Source organism: Elephas maximus, chromosome 8, assembly GCF_024166365.1.
Source record: "Elephas maximus indicus isolate mEleMax1 chromosome 8, mEleMax1 primary haplotype, whole genome shotgun sequence".
NCBI classification, from domain to species: Eukaryota; Metazoa; Chordata; class Mammalia; order Proboscidea; family Elephantidae; genus Elephas; species Elephas maximus.
In genome coordinates, this window is record NC_064826.1 from 51,908,566 (window position 1) to 51,930,501 (window position 21,936).

A 21,936-nucleotide genomic window follows, 5' to 3' on the forward strand; every position below is an offset into this window, starting at 1 on the left:
TACTTCTAAGAGCATTCTGGCTGTACTTCTTCCAAGATAGATTTGTTCATTCTTCTGGCAGTCCATGGTATATTCAATATTCTTCACTAACACCATAATTCAAATGTATCAATTCTTCTTCAGTCTTCCTTATTCATTGTCCAGGTTTTGCACGCATATGAGGCAATTGAAAATACCATGGCTTGGGTCAGGCACACCTTAGTCTTCAAAGTGACATCTTCACTTTTTAATATTTGAAAGAGATCTTTTGCAGCAGATCTGCCCAATGTAATACATCATTTGATTTCTTAACTGCTGTTTCCATGGGCACTGACTGTGGATCCAAGTAAAAGGAAACGTCTGACAACTTCACTATCATGATGTTGCTTATTGGTTTGGTTGGGAGAGTTTTTGTTTCTTTATGTTAAGGTGTAATTCACAGTGAAGGCTGTAGTCTTAAATCTTCATTGGTAAGTGTTTCAAGTACTCTTAGCTTTTAGCAAGCAGGGTTGTGTCTTCTGCAGGTTGTTAATTTTCCAAATTTCTTGGCGTAGATGAGCTAGCGCTTCCAACACTGCATCCACTTGTTGAAACATCTCAATTGGCATTCTGTCAATTCCTGGAGCCTTGTTTTTAACCAATGCCTTCATTTCTTCCTTCAGTATCACTGGTTCTTGATCATATGCTACCTCCTGAACTGGTTGAACCTCCACCAGCTCTTTTTGGTACAGTGACTCTGAGTATTCTTTCCACCTTCCTTTGATGCATGCTGTGTTGTTTAATATTTTGCCCATAGAATCCTTCAACACTGCAACTTGGTGCTTGTCTGTCAGTTTATTATACTGTGGTGGCGTTCACATTGTTGTGATCCTGGAAGCTATGCCACTTATATTTCAAATACCAGCAGGGCTACCAATGGTGGACAGGTTTCAGTGGAACTTCCAGACTAAGACAGATTTGGAAAAAGGACTTGGCAATCTACTTCTAAAAAAAATTGGCCAGTGAAGATCTTGTGAATAGAGCAGAACATTGTCTGATATAGTGTTGGAAGATGAGCCCCTCAGGTTGGAAGACACTCAAAATACAACTGGGGAAGAGCTGCCTCCTCAAAGTAGAGTTGACCTTCAAAATGTGGGTGAAGTAAAGCTTTCAAGGCCTTCATTTGCTGTTATGGCAGGACTCAAAATGAGAAGAAACAGCTGCAAACATCCATTAATAAATTGGAACATGGGATGTATGATGTATGAATCTAGGAAAATTTGAAGTTTTCAAAAATGAAATGGAAAGCTTGAAGATCAATATCCTAGGCATTAGTGAGCTGAAATGTACTGGTACTGGCCATTTTGAATAGGACAATCTTATGGTCATATGGTTCTAAACAGCAAACCATAAAATTAACTCATTGGATGTGTATTGCACAGCTCACAAAGTATCTGGGAATCTGGATGTTGCTTTCCTAACTACCATGAACTTTATTAAATCTCTTTTGGCATTGCATTTTAATATGTGTTTATAAGCTTTCTGTTTCAGCTACCTGTGAGGTTCCCCAGCGTAGAACTCTCTCAAACTCCTATCAGAATCCTCAGAAAATCTAAGTTCCTTCAGAAACAGGAGTTTTACAGCCTTCTTATGATCAGCTAGTCTCTCCTCTCCTTCCATCCCACACTTGACTATACTGAATTAATGAAGAAAATAATGTTCAGATTTGAATTTTGCTTCTGAATGAAGACTCTTGCTCTTCAAATGATGTCACTTATTGGCTTGCTAGTGACACTGGTGTCCCCCACTGTAATATTTTCAGATGTTTTCTCTAATTTCTTATAGTTATACAAGTAGCAAAAGTCACATACAAACATACAGTATTATTTCCAAGGATAAATCAACATAATTAAAAATAAATAAGTCATTCTTACAAAGATACCAAATAGCCCACATAAACCATTTTCATTTAACATAAAGGGATATTTGTCAGCAGAAGTAGCTGATAACAATGACAAGTTGTGTGATTAAGTGGGGTACTCAACAAAGTAAAGGGTACACAAAGATTTAATCATTTAGATGGTCCATATGCAGTCATGAGGTGTGGCTCAGAAATAAGCTTGGGCATAATAATTTCTATGAAGTAAGAGGGGGAGGTTTTATTGGGAAAAAAAAAGTCAGAAATTACATAGAGAAAAATACGTACTCTGATAAAGAAACAGTTCCTATTTTGTAAGAAAAAAATCCAATTAGATGATGATAATAATGATATAAAACAAAAACACTGAATTATGTATTCTACAGAAACATGTAAACAAGCTTCCTGGATTTTGTGTGTGTGTGTGTGAATGTGTAAGTCAATAATTCCTCTTAGATAATGATGATATTAGCATATCCATTACAAATTTATATTTGGTGTACCTAAAAGGAGTGCTACGAGAAATGTTTTTAATGAACATGCAAGAAATTACACAGCAAAGATTGCTCTATATATCTAAAAATGAATGGCAGAAGGTATGGAAATTTAGGAATGCATAAAGGAAAAAGGAACAAAATGAGAGCTATCTTCCAGAAATTAAAAAAAGCTGAAAATTTTTAGCTGTCTTTATTCACAGTTTTTGTGTAAAGTGTTATCTACAGTAAAATTGCAAGCAGCTCCATTCTCCTATTAGCATCCTATTTAACTAGTCTAACCCGTCAGCAATAAAAGCAGTCATTTAATCAATTTAAGCATTGCTGGATCCATAAAGATCCATAGATGATTGTAAAATGAACTACTTTTGCAATCCTTACATGGGAGGGGAAAGAAATAACAGATTTAGGTAAGAGATGAGGTTATGTAAAAGGAAATGAAAATGAGGCTATACAATCACCTCTGTAAATCTGGGTTATTTAAGAACTTCAAAACAGTTATATTATTATTTGGCAGATGTATGTGTTCCCCACACACTACAACTGATGGATATTATATAGCAAAGCAAATCATATAATTCAGAATGTGAAACCCAGCACTTGGGTGTAAAGACAGATATTATGCACCCTCCTGCCAACACCTGAAACTTTACAGGTCTAAATCAAATTCATCTCTTTAATAAAATAAATAAAAATAAAATTATATCTAATTTTTTTATTTCAGTAAACACCCCTAACATTCTCATATCCATTCATTCTAAAAATTAACTTTTTCTTAACTTACACCCTATGACTATCATTAACTTCATTAATTTTCCTTTGAAGTCCCCGATAACCTCATCTTTCCTACTCAAGAATTAACTCTGTTGAATTCCTACCTGGTTCCTGCTCAGACTTTTAAAATTCCGCATCTGACCACTAAAATGGCAAACCTCTGGTCAAGCTTTCCTAAATGTTCCTCCTCCTAATCTACATAAACACTGCTGTGAGGATGATGTTCCACTGCCCAAAATGTTCATGGTATTTTGTCTACACGTTAAATCTCAAAAAAATCATGCTAATATTCAAGGCCACATAATGTGCCATTAACAAACCCTGTAATGTGATAGTACTCCTCTTTGGTAACAAAATACTAGATTAGCTGGATTTACTACTCTCAAACTGTACTTGTCATCTCCCTGTCTTTTTATTTTGTGCCTTTCTTTCTTCCAGAATTTGTTTTGCCTTTTCTTCTTCATTGATTTGTTTTACAATCCAGAATTTCAGAAGTCTCTCCTATGACTATAGCCCATAATTAACTCTTCTTTTTCAAAACTTCTGTTGCAAATCTATCGCCACAGTCCGTCCACTCCATTTGACATTTTTTTTTTTATTGTTATATAAATTTAAAGGTGTGTAAGTTTTGGCTCCATAATTAGCTAAACATTTTTTCTGGAGGGCAGAAGCAACTTATATTTAAACACAGTTTTGTACCTAGTAACCATGGTTGAGATGCTGTTGTCCCCAGTAACTCTTCTCCCTTTCTTACTTAGTAATACAGCCCTGCCTTTTATCTGGGCATATGGCCATCTTGAAGGTAACTGCTACCATAGACTAAATTCTGGCCAACGTCACGTAAGAGGAAATGCCTTGAGAACTTATAGGAAGTACCCTTAAAAAGACAAGGAATACTGCTCTTCATCCTTTAGGAAGCAGGGCAAATAGCAAGGGTGGATCCTGAGGTGGAGGTCACACACAAAGGATGACAGGGTAAGAAGATAGGAGTGTGGGCCCTGACCACTTTGTGACATCTCTCTACTAGCTCCATACTATATAATTCTCATATTCTTTGACATGAGTGAGAAACAAACTTCTACAATGTTTAATTACTATTGTTTTGGATTTTCTATAATTGGTAGCTAATACTAATCTGAAGTAATATACTAGACTTTAAATAATTATTAGCATAAAAACAGTAGGTTAGTCACTTCAATTTGAAATTTGGTTATAGTATCCATTCATGAATATCACGTTTTGACTACTAGTTGTGCGCTTTTTCATTTGAGCCACTCAGGGATTCCTGAAACTGATCAGACATATTTTAAGATAATTGATCAATGAAAGCAGTATTACTATAAATACCATATATTTTGAAGCTTAATTTTTGCTGTTAGCTGCCATAGAGCTGACACCAATTCATGGAGACTTTATGTACAGCAGAATGAAACGTTGCTGGATCCTGCATCATCCCCACAATTGTCAGCATGTTCAAGTTCATTGCTCTGGCTGTTGTGCCAATTCATTTCACTGAGGGACTTCTTCGACCTAAGTGGCCCTCCAAGTCACCAAACATGATGTCCTCCAGCAGTTGATCCCTCTTGATGATGTGTCCAAAGCAAGCGAGTTGGACAATGTTCTGTTGTGACCCATAAGGTTTTCACTGGTGAATTTTCTGAAGTGTATGATCAGGCCTTTCTTCCTAGTCTGTCTTAGTCTGGAAGCAACCTGTCCAACATGGGTTACCCTACTGGTATTTGAAATGCTCGTGGCATAGCTTCCAGGATCATAGTAACACACAAGCCACCCCAGTACAACAAACTGACAGACAGGTGGTGGGAAGCATAACTGTTACCCTGTTTTCTTCAAAACGGCTAGAAATCTATCAAATGTTTCCTTCATGATTAAGCTAAAAAACAAATCTTTGCGTTTCCTTGTCATCTGCTATTTGGTGTTTAAAATACTATGAATCTTTTATTCAAAACCTATTACACGGTTTAAGAAGAACTGATTGTCCATATAAAAAATGTAACACTATATACATTGTACACAGGTTCATTTGTGTTTCATTCAAGGAAAATGCTAACAGAGATAACAAGGAAATGTCTCCCAGAGGTCTATTTAACATTAACTCAAGATACATTAGGTATCTTTATTATAATTCCATGATTTTGAAATGAACAGATGAGAAGAGGCAGAGAAAGAACAAACAATTAATAAGGCATTGAGTAAATGGCACATGCAGATGAAGTAAATTTTAAGTTTTTTTTTTTTTTTTAATGCCAGTAATTATCTAAAAAGAATAAGTGCTGCCTACATTGGCATTTCACTGAACCACTGATTCCTAATTACAGACCCAATTACTGCAGTAATGGGAACAATTTCAGGAAACATTAACAGGTATAATGAGTAGTTTCTAGCTACAGTTTCTATGATGCATAAGAATTCAGCAAAGTTAATAGCTTTTGAAAGCAGGTTTAATAGCTTTAAAGCTTATTTATATAAATCAATGCAGAACTTCTTAAGTAAAGCACTCCTACGGTAAACTGATTTCTGATAAACACATATTCAATAAAGATGTCATTAGTTGTGGGTTCTAGCTTCAGCTATGCCACAAGCTAGCTGTATGGGTGGGGAAAGTCACTCTCGTTAACCAGCAAAACAAAAGCTGTGGACCTAGCTAATATTTAAATTAGTTTCCAAAATTTATTTTCAGTTCTCTAGCATGACTCACACCTTGGTCCGTGCTGAGCAGCTGAGCCTTACCTCACCATTGTTTTAGGATTCAAGGTAACCTCCCATTTCAGGTATATTCCTAAGGACACCTATTTATGGTCCCACTTCAGCCTGGCTTCATTCCAGGTACCACCCACTCCAGCCACTTCTCAGCGTTTTGGTTTAAAGCAATTTTGATGAACACAGAGCCATGAAAGGAGGGAGTATGATATAACTGTAGTAGTAAAACTGTTGTCTTCTTACATTACAGGAGAAGATAACAGAGTGTTCTCAAGAAATATTAAAGCCAGCACTTTCATCTGATACCCACTGAATCAGAATGCACTTACCTGGATAATACCTGGCCAGGCCTGTGGCACTGCCAAACACCTGCCACAACAATGAAGGGTCTTCCTCTCGGTTTTTTTTGAAAACTTCATCTAAGGCACTTGTCCAGTTGAGTTCATTTAACACAATTGTTGCTAACAAAAAGAAAAGAAAAACCAATTAACTAACATTTACAATTAATAATTGAATCTGCCTTCATTTGCTTACAAAATAATATTACAAATTTGGGTTGCTTTGTCTACAGAAATACTATAAACCAGTGGTTACCAAAAATTTTTAGACATGAAAGTATTTCTTCAAACAAAATTGTAAATGACAGTGTTCCTGTTGACAAGCCAAAGCCATTGCCATTAAGTTGATTTCGACTCATAATGACCCTATAGGACGGAGCAGAACTGCACCATAGGGTTTCCAAGGAGCAGCTGGTAGATTCGAACTGCCAATCTTTTGGTTAGCAGCTGAGCTCTAAACCACTGTGCCACCAGGGCTCCAAGTCAATATGGGTTAGTAATTCTTTGTTGTGCGGGCTGTCCTATGCATTATAGGATGTTCAGCCGCATTTCTGGTCTCTATCCACTAGATGCCAGTACCATTTCTCTAGTTGTGACAAGCAAAAATGTCTCCAGACACTGTCATATGTCCCTGGGGACTAAAGCACTTCTGGTTGAGATACATAAAACAGGCAGTCGCAAAGTTCTCCTGATTGAGGAGAGATGGGGCAACTCTGAGGAAACTGAGAGAACACCTCAGAGCATGGTTTGACAACCACAACCTCAGCTACTCTTGATGATTCTCTGTGATAAACTAACATAATTTAGTCTGTTACCTGAGTTAAAATGTTTGCCATTGATCACAGCTTACTGTGATTACACAAGAAAAACATACATTTTGACAAAGAAATTCATTCAAAGGCTTGACAATATCACTGTTTGAAACAGAAACTACCTGACACTTGTCAATACCTTTATGAACAATAGTTGTTGGGATTTTTTTGTTTGTTTTTTTTCTGGTTAATTCAATTAATAATTAAAGCTTGGTGCTAATAAGGGCCAGGTCATTCATTTCATAGCTGTTTATAACTACTGACTGGCTGCTTTTTGGGTTTTTTTTTTGGGGGGGGGGTCCTGGCTAGGGATTACAAACATATGCCACTCACTATCATGAAAGAGAAGCAATTACAATTTTATATGTAATATGGGTTAAAGTAGTATAAACTTCATTATTATGGGCGTCCATGATCATAGCATCCTAAGTCTAACATATTAAATTTTTAATTGGCTTAGAATTTTATGTTCACCTTACAAAAAAGATGACACAGATAATCTCATTTTTTTTCTTTTCATATGTAAAACCTGTACCATGCCTCTAACAGGTTATCTGATTGGGCCACTCTTTATTTGAAAATCTGTAGTGAACCTGAATAGTGGAAACGTGCTTAGGATAAAGATTGGCAATACTGCTTAATTTCGATTCCTTCGTGTGACTACAGCAATTAAAGGAAAAAAATTAAATACGTGGTTAAGTCATGCACAAAGTTTTTTAAAGGTAAAAGAAAAAAGAGCTTCTATCAAGAAAGATGCACAGTATATGTGTTTTTATTTTGAAGGGTATCATTTCCAAAAAAAAGAGAAGCAATAAAAACATGGGGATTATAAGACTGTTCTGGGACCAGCATTATCATGCAGTTTTCATTATTGAAAACTAACAAGGTTTTCATTTTTATGGATGTGATTACTTTCAGAACGAGCAGTTGTGTATGTGTGAATATTCATGAGCTAGGTCAAATCCACAGTGAATCTGAGTAACTGGTGAATTCATATTCAAAAGCATGATCCAATAAACAGTAAGTGGCCAGTTATATGAAAATTTATATTCAAGTTGATAACTTGAACTGATACTCACTATTCATGAATATTTATATTCATATACAAAACATCAGGGAAAAAGAGGGACATCCTACTTTTTTAAACATTCATTAATTTTACAGTAATATTCTACCAAACAAAAAATGGCATTTATTTATGATCCAGATAGACTGCATTAACACCCAATCTATTCTATCTTCAATTTCCTTGAGTCTTTAATTCATATTGAGCAACAACTGACATCTAATTAATTTTCATAAAGTTTTCTTGTGTTTGAGGCTGTTATTTTTTTCTTTGTTTTATTTGATAGCTTACCAACTACTAAGTATTAATTAGGTTCTGATATACTGATTGTGAATGACACTTTTACATAGAGGTAAACAAGTTATGAAATATTGTTATTATCATGGTGATATATATTTTAAAATTTCCCCTTTGTATTTTTTAAAAATTCTCTTTTCCAGATATGCCATAACTAAGATAGATATCAAAATGGTTTCCTTGAAATTTATTTACTTACTAATGTGCAAAGCACACTAAAAATTTTTTCAGAATAGGCACTTGAAACAGGGCTCCTTGGAAATTTTACTAAGAAAGTAAAAATGATATTATCTGCCTAGCAGGTTAGCAAGGATTATGAAGTGTGAAGATAATGTGTGGCAGGGCATGAGAGTAAAGATACTTCCATTTATCCCTGTACATTTATAAAGACTTGAATGTAATCATTACCATGTAAGTCACAATCTTTACTTGCACATCTAGAACTAGAAATCAAAACTCAAAAAATGTGCTGTGAAACAAAACCAGTACAACCTGTTTGGAGGAAAATTTGGTTGCACCTGTCAAAATACACAGCCTTTAATTCAAAAATTTCCACTTTAAGAGATTTATACTGTGAAGAGATATGATCTCTAGGTCTTTATCAGAGAATTTTAAAGAGTCATTCATTCAATTATACAGTTCCAATGCCTTAAAATATGAAAAATAGAAAGTAGGATAAATTGTTGCAGTAGGAAATTTTTCCCCCATATTACTCTGAAAGCTGCTAAAAAATGTAACGCATGAAAAAAATACTCTACCCACTCCCTAGTTACTTGGCTATATTTTTCTGATCCACGCATTTATTATTTTGGTATCCTGAAATGAACACTTTTTTCCTTCTTAACCTTGTAAAATTAAACAGCTCATCCACAATTAGTAAGGTGACCAACAGTCCTCTACTGTTACGCTATTAGCATAACTCAGGGTAAATACTGCCGAAATAATTGAACAATATGCAGAAGAAGAAATAATAAAACTAATGCAGAATACCTGCCATTCTAAATGAGTTTATGTCATTTCTTGGATCTGATTATATTTACACACACATACAATCTCACTCTTTTTCTCATTTAAATTTGAAAGTAGATTTTATGTAGGATGATTTCCTTGAGTAACTAACTATTCTGATTACAACTGGGTAAAAAGCCCAGTGGATTAGAAAAGTGAAAACATGTTATTAGGAAATTCTTTTGTTTTTTATTACAAAGAGTTTATGTGGCTATGCTGGCACCTTTCTCTATCCCCAGTAAGTGTTTTTAGTCTTTCCTATTTTTCTGACACCACAGTACATAAAATAAGAGATATGAAACATGATTCCTTCTGTGGGGGGAACAAAAATAAAACAAGACCAAAGTCCTCAGGAAATTACTTATTTTCAGCAAATATTACTCTGGTATTATGAAATTGTACAGGAGTGGTCATTTTTTTTTTTTTTTTTTTTTTGCTGTAGAAGACTACCTGGTCATGCCAACTGATCTAGTCTTGTACCTACTGCCAGGTACTAACAAACTTAGTTAAATACCTTATGACTACTTTATAAGTGTAAAATTAGTCCTCACTTTCCATCATCTTTTAAGAAATAAAGATCTTCAGCTTTGTTTGGAAAAAGTAGATTTTTCAAAAATAAGTCTTTTATAGATGTCCAAGGCCAAGTGTACTGAAAGCAATGAATGCTGGGAAAGCAAACCTTGACTTCAGGGCCTTTATTCTGAACGGCATAACAGGATTTCACTGAAAAGTGATTCAGAACACCAAGCATACATCTCTATTCTTTTTGTATTTAGTTTTCAAAAACGTGGCCTTGGTTTTCAGCAATTCTCTCTTTTAGAGTATTCTATTGTTCAGTCTTGGCTTCTCCTGGGAAGAGAGGAAAATCTAATTTGTAACAGCACAAAAGAGGCACCTTACAGTTGCTGCTAATTCTTCTAAAATTCATGGCTCTTATATCTGTATCTTGTTTATGACACGGAATACAAAATCCTTGACAAGCTCTGAATCCAATTTTCTTCTGCAAACTCCAATCAATAAAATGTTGCTCTATTACTTCCTTTTTAAGCTGAGTTTGAATACATTTTGTTGATTGATTTAGGGTTCAGGGACTAACCATGCACTGAAAACGCTATTTGACTTTACTTGAAAAATTTTAAGGCCATTTATAGTCTCAAAAATTGTCAATTATACTGCTCTAATGAAGCAGATGCATGTTACACAGGAGAAAAAAAACATTTGTTATGACTTCCTCAAAATATAAAATAACTTAGATAGGTTTGTAAAATGTTATGACCTATAGATACTAAAGCTATGTAAGGCACTGGATACTAAAAATCATTTTGTTTAACAACGTTAAATATCATAGAGTTAAATAAGTAAAACAAGAAAGCTGGCCACAATGCTTACTATACTATTTCCATTTAACTAATAATACTATTCTATTATAATAGCTTCGCATTTGGATAAACATTAACATGAATTAAGAAAATTGCCACTAACAATAATAAATAAAGTCAGTAATATTTATTAAGTACTTACTATGTGCCTGCAGTGTCTTAACCATTTTCTATCATCACCCAATTTAACTTTTAGAATGACACTTTTGGTGGGATACTAATATTATCTCTTTTATTAGATGTCAAAAATAAAACCTAGAGAAGTTGTACAATTTGCCAAAAATCACACAGCGAAGGCTGTAGAGAGATCATGCAAACAAGTGCCTGTCAGATCCTAAATTTCCCTTTCTTTATGAGCTATTTACTTCTAAACTTTTATTTTATGTGTATATCTGATCAGCTAGAATTTTAAATCTCAAAAACAAAATCCCCTTAACCTCTAGAATAGTGGTTCTCAACAGGGAGCACTTTTTCTATCCTGGGGATATTTGGCAATGTTTCAAGATATTTTTGATCCTTATGTCTGATAGGATGCTATCGGCATCTAGTGGGTATAGGTCAGTGATGCTGCTAAATATCCTACAACGCACGGGGTGGCCCCTCAACCACTACTCCTTCCCCACCCCCTACTGCTCCCCCACCTGGCCTTAAGTTGTGAAACTCTGATCAATCACAACTATAAACACAAGGCGATTATCCCACTTTGAAATAAACAATATCCCCAATGAATAATGTCAGTAGAAATCCACAGCAAAGCCTCTTGAAAGTGAAAGTTGATATATTTTTAATATTTTATTTCATGATATTAAATTATATCAGTATTTAAGGCTACATTTTGTTGCCCTTTTGTGTTGAGACAAATTCTCATTTTAGTCCCAGAAACTCTAACACACTATTATCTTACCTGAAAAAGCAAGTAAGGATTTCAAAACTATTTTTAGTGCAGTAAATGACCATCCCCGCTTTTAAAAATTCACAGAATATTAAGGCTTTTTTAGATTCAGTGATAATTGCAATACTTTTATCTTTATAGCAAATGCACATTATATACCACAGTAAATAAGGTAGTCATTAAAAGAGTTGCAGTTAACAGATGAGCCAAGCCAGATGTCACTAATTTTATTCATCAACCCTAATCTGTAAAAATAAAAATGTTAATAAGGAACCCACTGATCCAATTAAGTGCACAGACAAAAAGAATCCACTTTAAGGACTAGACAGTGTGCATAAATATTAAAATGAACAAACTCTTTCAGTGGATTTGGCTAATGGAATCTCATCTAATCCTACTGTAAAGGAAAGATTAATAAGGTACAGGGAGATGGCAGATCAGATCTAATCTGTCTAATCATGTCTGAGGCATCAGAATCCAACTTCCCCTGAGGAACAGAGAGCAAAAGGTTCCAAGGCACACAAGCACCTTGATGAGGAGATAAGTCTTATTCCTACAGTTAATTTCGCCCAAATATTAAAAGACCCTTGTCCATGTCAATTTTCTAGCTCCCATATTGCTGAGATTTCTTTAGTTTTCCATAGACTGAGCCCCTGGCCAAGCCCAGAACACAGCTGTTTTGCCTTAATGAAATTTGCAAATTGAGGCGCACATAGGAGGATCTCAGAAGAAATTCACTTTATTATTAAATAAAATAGGAATGATATGAGAGGAATAGAAGACACTGGAATCTAATATCATGTTTATTTGAAGGATTTTAATGTTATTTTGATAAAATGATAATTGCCTATAAGATGTGTGTGTGGTGGGGGGTGGGCAGATGTAGGGATTTTGCAGAAGATATCTCATAAAAATAAGAAACAAGGTAAAAACATTATTTTAAGCAGTCTAAGTTACTCTGTTCCTAGCATTGTAAAAACCAAATAAACGATTAGTAACTTTGGTAGCCAGGAGTCTCAAACACTGACACGACATATTATTTGAAACAAATCATTTAATCTCTTGTGCTTCTGTTGTTTTTCTATCTAAAAAAGAAATGAAGAAAAGTATATTCACAATCTTAGATAGTTTACAAGAGTGTTGTGAAGGTCAAACAAGTCTATGAATGAAAATATAATCAGTGAGCATAGTTTATTACAATTTTTTCCTTCAGCTAGATTAAAAAAAAAAAGTAAGGTATGTATCTCCTTCACAGAGCCTCTTTTTACATCCCAGCGTATTGCTCCGGACTTGTCAGCTATTTTAGTTTCCTGAACAATTACACAATTCTTTTATACACAGTAATTAGAATGTAATTTATTTTGTAACAAAGCAATATTTATTATGTCTCTCCTCCGGTTTTTTAAAAGTTCTCACATCACAAGATACTATTCACTGGAATCAGACAGTTGAATTACCATAATTTTAAATTTTGGAATATTACATAATTTATAAAAGAAAAAAAAAGAAACTATATAATATTGCCTGAGGAATACAATGGAATACATTTCTCCCATTGATAATGTTTCATAAAGCCATTTTTATCAGAAAGTTGGTAATTTGTAACTAAAATTTTAAATACATTGTTTTACCCCATCTCTATATATTAGAGAAATATTAAAGTAAAAACAGGGCCTACTATAATTTGAACAAATGAAAAGAGTTAAAGATGTCCTAAACAACATATATTTAAACTTTAAATAGGAAAACAAAAAGTGAGTTAAAAACCTTAGAAACTATGAGGGCACAGAAAGAAATGAATATACAATTAAGACCAAATTTAAAGGACTCCGAATGGAGTTTTTTTTTTTTTTCATGCATACAATATATACATACAATAGATTCTTTTTTGCTGATGCCTTTCTTTTTTGAACAATTGGCATTTAAATATCCAACATGTGGACGAAGACTGCTCACCCACTGTTCATCCATCCATATTCCGTGTGTCTTTCAACCAGCTGTAGCCATTTGACCTTGGGCAAATCTTTTACTCTCTCTGAACCTTAATTTTCTCACTTACACGGTGGTTATAATAATGATGTTTGCCTCACAGAGATATTACATGTAATTAGAACACTACTTGTCACTTAGTAAAAAAAACCTTGGTTAAGAGTTCAGCCTGCTAACCTAAAGGTCAGCAGTTCGAATCTAGCAGCCACTCCTTGGAATCTGTACGGGGCAGTTCTACTCTGTCCTACAGGGTCGCTATGAGTCATAATCAACTTGAGGACAATAGGTTGGGTTTTGTCAGGCTTTGCCCTTATCATTACCAGTTTTTTCTCTACTTTAATACTTAGCATTTAACATATTTTGAAAATACATTGATGGAGCAAATCTATTCTAGCTGCTATGAATGCTAGGATGACTATTCTTTCCTTTCCTCAAAGAACTCTCCCCTTTCTACCACAGCCCTAAGTCAACAACCAACACTAATTTTCTTGCTATGAATCCCAGGAAGGAAATAGTGTGTTAATCTTTCCAAAGCTGTTTTCACTGCTGTAAAAGAATGCTAAACTGGGGGGGGAGGTGGTCTCTAATTATAGCATTTAACGTACTATATAATTTTGGTGAGGTCATAGTTTTCACAAGGGGGTATAACCAGTACTCCCCAAATCAAACCATAGTGGTGAATACGTCACTGAGTATGGTACACCAAAAAAACCAAACCTGTTGTGATCGAGTTGATTTCAACTCATACTGGCCCTATAGACAGAGTGGAATTGCCTCATAGGGTTTCCCAGGCTGTAATTTTTTATGGAAGCTGATTGCCACATCTTTCTACCATGGAACGGCTGTTGGGCAGGTCTGAACCACTGATCTTTCGGTTAGCAGCTAAGTGCTTAAGCACTGTGCCACCACAGGTCTTGAGTATGGCATAAACCAAAATCAAACCCATTGCCATTGAGTCTATTCTGATTCAACAGTGACTCTATAAGACAGAGTACAACTGCCCCACAGAGTTTCCAAGGCGCGCCTTGTTGATTCGAACTGCTGACCTTTTGGTTAGTAGTCGTAGCACTTAACCAGTATGTACTTAACCAGTTTCTGAGTATGGCATAGACACACTAAAATTCTGGTTAAAAATTTTTATATAAGATCCAATACGTACACCAGACACCATGACAGACATACACACACAGACACATAAACACACACACCACAGAGTCACACACAACAAGCTTCTTCTGTTAGAGCTAAGAAGTAACTCCAGCCAAAAAATACACACCAAATTAGATATAGAAAAGATCTTGAATTTGCTCTGAGACAGCTTTCACGCATACAGGATTTAGTGTCTACATGTAAGTCTCGACTGTGGAATTCAAAAAGAGGATCAAAAAGTACTGGAGCCAACTAATGAGATACAGTTGAAGAAGGAGGATAACAAGGCTCCTGGGGACATGAGTGATACTGTCAATGAGGCACATACTGTTTGGTACTTAAGAGTTTGTGTCAACCAGCTTTAGAACAAAGAGTTTCCTGGTGATTTTAAGAAGCAAAGATCAGATGCAATGAAGCACAGTGTGTAGCAGCTGGCTGTAATCAAGAACAGTGGTCCCTTGGTTTAAATACCATGTATATAGGGTCACTAGGAGTTGGAATCGACTCGACGGCAGTGGGTTTGCTTTTTTGGTTTTATTGCAAAAAATACTAAAGAAATCTAAGAAACCAAACTAAAGACTATTACTTGCCAAGTCAGATTACAAAAAGCTGTGAATGAATTGTAACACTATTCCTAAGACGATATGTGGTTAATATTCTTGTGATATCTCTAGTTGCACATTACAGAGAATTACCCATATGCATCTATTCACACATACATGCAGAGTGGGCATTACATATCATGTTACGTATACAGAGAGATGGATATCTATGAACTAAAAAGAAAAAAAATACTGTCAGTTTTCTGGATGCTTACAAAATAGTGAGTATGATTTGTTTAGATTTTAATGTACTCATTGCAGCTATTGAGGCAAAAATTTATAAGTCCTAGCTATTGCATTACTCACAAAATACCTTAATAATGTAGATATAATGTTTTTCTCTTCTAATAAATCATTCATATTTTACCTTCATTCATAGCTTAATATTCCACAAAAGTTTAAATTTATCAAACTGATTGAAGAAATTCAAATTATTCTGACATATCTTTCAAATATTATAAATTCAACACATGATTAAAACAAGTGCTCCTAACATAAGATTTTAAAAATAGCTTAAAGCTTTTTGATCTGATGAAATATAGCAGAAGATTGTATACACCAGGTCATGTCAGTTCTAGCTCCTATGCATTGCTTATCTTCTGTCACTCCATGGCCATGTTCGCTTAGGGTTTTTTGTATAATAGTTTTCAACTAAACTCCCTGCCTCCAATTTCAGCTCACTTCCCTTCCTTCACCCTACTGCTGCCACAGTGTTCTACTTGGCAAATGCCTTCTCTAATTGAAAACCTTCAGTCATTCTTTATAAAAGTTGGTATTTTAAGATTGGTGTGTATCCAACTTTCCAGCCATCTCTTCCACTGCTTCTCCAAGCACTCTAAGCTCAAACCATAGCGAAAGACTTTTCCATTCCCAGGGGATGCAATGTTCACACCTGCTGCCATTCATTGCACATACTGTCTTCTTGGTCAAGGCTGTTTTTCCTACTATGCCCACTGGGTAAACTTTTCTGTTCCTCCGTGTCTCAGCTCAGTCTCATCTTCTACATAGGTCTTCACTGATTCTTCCCTCTTTACCTCCCCCTCAGAAACCCTGGTGGTATAGTGGTTAAGTACTACAGCTGCTAATCAAAAGGTCTGCAGTTCAAATCCACTAGGCGCTCCTTGGAAATTCTATGGGGAAGTTCTACTCTATCCTACAGGGTCGCTATGAGTCAGAATCGACTTGATGACAGCAGGTTTGGATTTTTTAGTTTATTTTCCCCTCAACTGGTAGAAAATAAACTCCCTCCCCACTCTCCTACAGCTTGTTCTATATACTCTATTAAAATGCTTCCCACATTTCACTGTAACTGTTTATTTGCATTCCTTCTATTATACTGTGAGCTCCTTTATAGTAGGGGTCACATGTTTATTTGCCCTCTAATGTCTGAAATATAGTGGAAGAGGCAATGAGATGAGACAGACCTTTGTTTAATGCACATTTGTACAACCTTGGGCAAACTACACAATTCTATATACTTCTAGTTTTTCAGCTATATGATGGAGAAAACAATATCTATGGTAATCTAGTGTTTTTATGAAAATTAAAATATAATGTTTTTATGAAAATTAAAATTAAAATATAATGCTACACTTAAGGCATAGTAGACATTTAGTGAACAGTTAAGATCAATATGTATTTGTTTAATGAATGACAGAGTAAAGGAATATCTAAACTATGACTCTCATGTGTTAAGTCTTGTTTTAAAGTAGAAGTAATTTTCAGTAAAGAATAACAATGTTCTAGCTCTTTACCCAACTTCCATTGTGTCATATGTATCTCAGCAAGTACAAACAGCTCCAGTATTTCCTTTTCCTCCTCACAACACAAAGTAATATGTGAGGGGTGTGTATCATCTAAATTGGAGGTGTTGAATCATTATGGTCTGCTCTTTAGTTTCACTTCAAATTCTATGATAAATCAACCCCCATTTTGTGTAGATGTTTTGAGAAGCTTGGTGTAACTACCGTGGCCCAAATATTAGGAAAGGTCTCTAAATCAGTGCATATGTCTAAGAAGCATTTTACTATGTATCTCCCAATCTGTGTGTGTCATTTCCTAATCATTAGTTACTATCATACACTCGTCCAACGAATATTTACCAAATACCATAGGGTTTCCAAGGAGCAGCTGGTGGATTTGTACCGCTTAACTTTGGTTAGCAGCCATAGCTCGCCGTAGCTCTTAACCGCTGACAGCACCACCAGGGTTCCTGTTATGTGTTAGGGACTGTTTTATTCTTTTGTGCTGAAGTCAGTAAACTTTTTCTTAAAGGTTAATACAGTAAATATTTTAGGTCTGTGACTCATTTGGTCTCTGTCACAATTAGTCACTTTGCTACTGTAACATAAAATGAGCCACAGACAACACCAAACCCCTGGCATGATTGTGTTCCAATAAAATTCTATTTACAAAAACAAGTGACCCATAGTTTGCAAACTCCTGCTCTAGAGATGCAGGCCCATCAAGATAGTCAAGCCCTTCTAACATTCTAGTGGAGGAGACACACAATTAACACATGAATAAACAACATCATGTCAGAGAGGCATATGTGCTCTTTAAAGAATTAAAATCAGGGATGCTATGGTGAATGGCTAAGTGGCTACTTTAAATTGGATTGTCAGGGATGTTCTCTCTGAAGACATGTATTTTAAGCTTAGACCTGAAAGATAAAGAGTTAGTCATGAAAAGGATGATAGAAAACATTTTAATAAAATGCCAGATACTCATAATACTGACAAATAGGAAATGCCTAGATATCAATATTATGGCTTTACGACCTAGCATGACATTTCAACTGTAGAGTCTCCCACAGTTTTCCTTCAAACATCAAAATATTAGAACAGGTACATAAGGCAGATTATGTGACAGATTAAAATTGGCTTGAGAATTTTTACTGTAATAGATGGAATGAGAGCAAGGTGAAGGTCTAGCTCCAGCATTACATGCAGTCACTCGAAAAAAAATTTATTACTAAACCTTGACTAGGCTTTTGGAATTCAAAATCAAACAGTGATCACTACTCTCAAGTTGCTCCACATCTAATGGAAAAGACAGAAATAAATCAATCTTAGGATACAGTGGTAAGAGTTATTTAGAAGTATGCATAGGGTGGCAAAGTACAAACTAGGTGCATCTAAACTAAATTTTGTATCACAAACTCTTATGTTAACAGTACTTGACTATCAAGAGCTAAGTAAATATTCTGACGGGAAGGAAAGAGGTGGCAGTCACAATAGACTTCCTGGAGGAAGTGACACATGCAGTTTAAAGACAGACTAGAGAGATGATGAGAGGTCTGGGTGGAACATACAGACATAATGGACACCGTATGCAGGGGGAGGCAATACTAGACATAAGGCATTCCAGAAACTGAACATTGTTCAAAATCAATTGAATAAAAAAAGAATGTTGGACATTGGCAGGGACAAAATAAGAGATGTAGTCTTATGATGAACCTGAAGTACTAAACATATAACAGTTTTACTCTGAAAATTATTGACAACCAAATAAGCTGAAGTATGAAATCATCAGATTTGCACTTGAGCCTTCACTCAGAAGTCAGTGTGGAACATGACCAGATGTGGTTTGGAAGTAAGTCAAATGTGAGTGGAAAAGCCAAGACCCAGTCTGGTAAGGCATAATAATAGTCTGAACTAAAAGTGTAGTGGCAGACACGGAAAATGGAAAGAGATACAAAAACGTTGAGAAGAAATAATGTGCAGGCCACTGACACATGGTTGGAAAGAGGCAAAGAGGAACCGGGGTTTCTGGTTTGGGTGCCTGGATAATACTATTACAAAGATATGAATACAAGAGGAGGGGTCTATTTGGGGATAACAATGATAAATTTAATTTTGAACATAATGTGAGATGCCCGTGAGATATCCACTAAACAGGATTATTCCAAAAGCAATAAATGTAATGAGTCTGCAGCTTAGCCGTGAAGTCTGTACGAAGAATCAGATTTGGGAATCGGTCATTGTTTCAGTGACAGCTGGGATTATCGGTTTGAATAAAGCTACCAGTAATTGACACCCATGAATTCTGTGGATCCTCAAAAAATTTTTTTTTATTCATGTACCATGAAAGCTTTACTTATCAAGAGAAATTCCTAAAATAGAAACAATATAGATCTAACTCTTGTTGTAAACAACAAGATCTTTTCCAATAAAAGGTAATCAGAGAGTAGTGTGCTTTAATATTTATTCCTCTCATTTAACAAAAACAAGTGTGCCTTTCAGATATGCTCTTCACATCTGCATTAAAATCAATGTGCTGATTATAAATTCCATGGGTACATGCATAACTCACAGACCATCAAGAAGAGATAATATGAAAAGATATTGAAACCAATAAAAACCCATTATCTTCTAAGGCACTTTTTTGAATTTTGCCTTTTTGAAAATTGGTATTGACTTAAATCAAGTACCCAGGGATACAATGCCTGCGTCTCTTGTATGTCGAGCACTCTGACTAATGCTTGCCGTGTACTTGGAGAATAAGCAATTTCCCTTCTGCTTCTGTTAGAATGATGAGGTAATCTATTGGGCCTTTACACTTGCAGGAGTCTCAAGAGACTAAGGCTCGATGATTACATGGTCTTATAAGACCATAAAGTTCTACCACAGGAGTCGTATATGTATTATAATGATGCTTGAAATTGCTGAACACACTCTCCTCACCATCACTGCACGGCTCCCCTTCTGCAATTCCCTTGTACCTTTGACTTTCTGAAATGACTTAAACCTGCATCAGAAGCTCTGAATACACTCATGCCAGCCACCCTCATTCATCAGAAGGCAAGACTGATGAGCTTTAATTACTTAGAAACAGATCAGATTTTTATTCCTAAAAAGGAAACTGCAGTCTACCTTTCAGTAAAATTTAATATCAGACGGTAACATACAGATCCAGACTTATAAAATCTTATATTTCATAAAACAGAAAATCAGGCCCATGTTAAGAAGTAGTAATAAACTTAACTTAATTTTAAACAAAAAGTGATCATTCTCTGGTACAGACACTGAAGTTTCATTGAAATAAGTTTTACTGTTCTCCCCAAAACGTATTTGCTTTCACATTAATTTCATTCATATTAAGAATCCTTATTTCCTTGTCAGCTTGTGTTCGATATCAAACTGATGGAAGCCAGGATTTTTCACATCATTTGTCAGTTTCTCTGGCCTTTCCAAATAAATTTTTAGGGAAAGCCTTTTCATTTGTCTGATTCAGTTGAAATTCTTTTACATTTATTCTAGCAAAGTGTCCATTTTCTTTTCCTTTCAACTGCTATTCTTAAAAGAGACTTCTCCAGCATTTTTTGGTTAACATCAAAAGCCTGATTCATTTCACTGTTGCATAACATATTCTTTGGTAATTTGTTCTAAATTACATACCCTTTTTAAATGAGGTAATAATATCTTTTTAGACAGAAAGGGGCGTGTGTGTGTGTATTTGTGAATCACCACTGGCATCAGACATTATGCAATCGTCTATTTAAATTGATCTCTACTTACATGTGGTGCCCTGGTGGCACAGTAATTAAGAGTTCGGTTCCTAACCAAAAGGTTGGCAGTTCAAATTCACCACTCACTCCTGGGAAACAGTATGGGACAGCTCTACTCTGTCCTATAGGATTGCCATGAGTTGAAATTGGCTCGATGGGAACGGGTTTGGCTTTGATTTGTACTTGTATGCACAAAGACATTTATTTAATTTTCAAAAATACTTTTAGTTATAATAACTTTTTAGATACTACCAAAACTTCACATAGTTATCTTTTTGTAAAGGCAGAAAATCTGAGGTTTTCAAGTTTTGGAAATTCTAAATACAATGAAGTTGAATTTATTCTTTCTTTGTAGTATTCTCAGAGGATTCTCCTGAATGCAAATGTATTACTTAGTTTCCAAGGGCATGCTCAGTGATCTGTTCTGCCAGTTGGAACCCATATTATTAATAATTTTACAGGCAACTTGCTATTTTTAAATCCAAACTAAAAATCTAATATTTATGACTACAGTTAGCATCTTATTAAAAGTTAATCAATCTTTCACAAGTATTATTAATTTTTCTGGAAGATAAAGATGTGTTCATTAAAATGATAACTTCTCTGAAACCCATGTGTACTGTTTGCTAGGTTCATTTCTCAACAAGTCCCTTCTTCCCTTTAGTTGAAAAGAAACTGAAAAAAATAATATCAATATCAAAATACAGCCTACGAAAGCACATTTGTCCTAATTAAGATATTTTTATCTGGAATCTGAATCAATACACAACTTGCTGTTAAGACCTCTACACAAAGTGGTATGCATTTATCGAGTGTAAACATATATGCATTTATATATATAAAAAAAAAAAAAAACAGTAATTAAGAGGGAGATTTGGAATAGTATTCAAAATATTTCAAATGAATGTGTGTTTTTAACTACTGTTCTTATTTTATTTCAAGCCAAGACTGATTTCTTTAAACTTTTTATTTTTTTGCCAAAACTTCAGTTTCATATTTTTAACTAGAACTTATAACTGTAATTTTTGAAATG

General features: G+C 35.1%; 1 protein-coding gene across 3 annotated transcripts in view; it reads right to left on the minus strand.

Moving 5' to 3' along the window:
* CACNA2D1 (calcium voltage-gated channel auxiliary subunit alpha2delta 1) overlaps nucleotides 1–21,936 on the minus strand; it is a 542,050-nt gene that overhangs the window by 131,421 nt on the left and 388,693 nt on the right. For all 3 annotated transcript variants that reach the window (XM_049894495.1, XM_049894496.1, XM_049894497.1), the window contains one exon: nucleotides 6,192–6,323. In XM_049894495.1, the coding sequence (XP_049750452.1) occupies nucleotides 6,192–6,323 (132 nt within the window). The remainder of the gene's footprint in view (nucleotides 1–6,191; nucleotides 6,324–21,936) is intronic.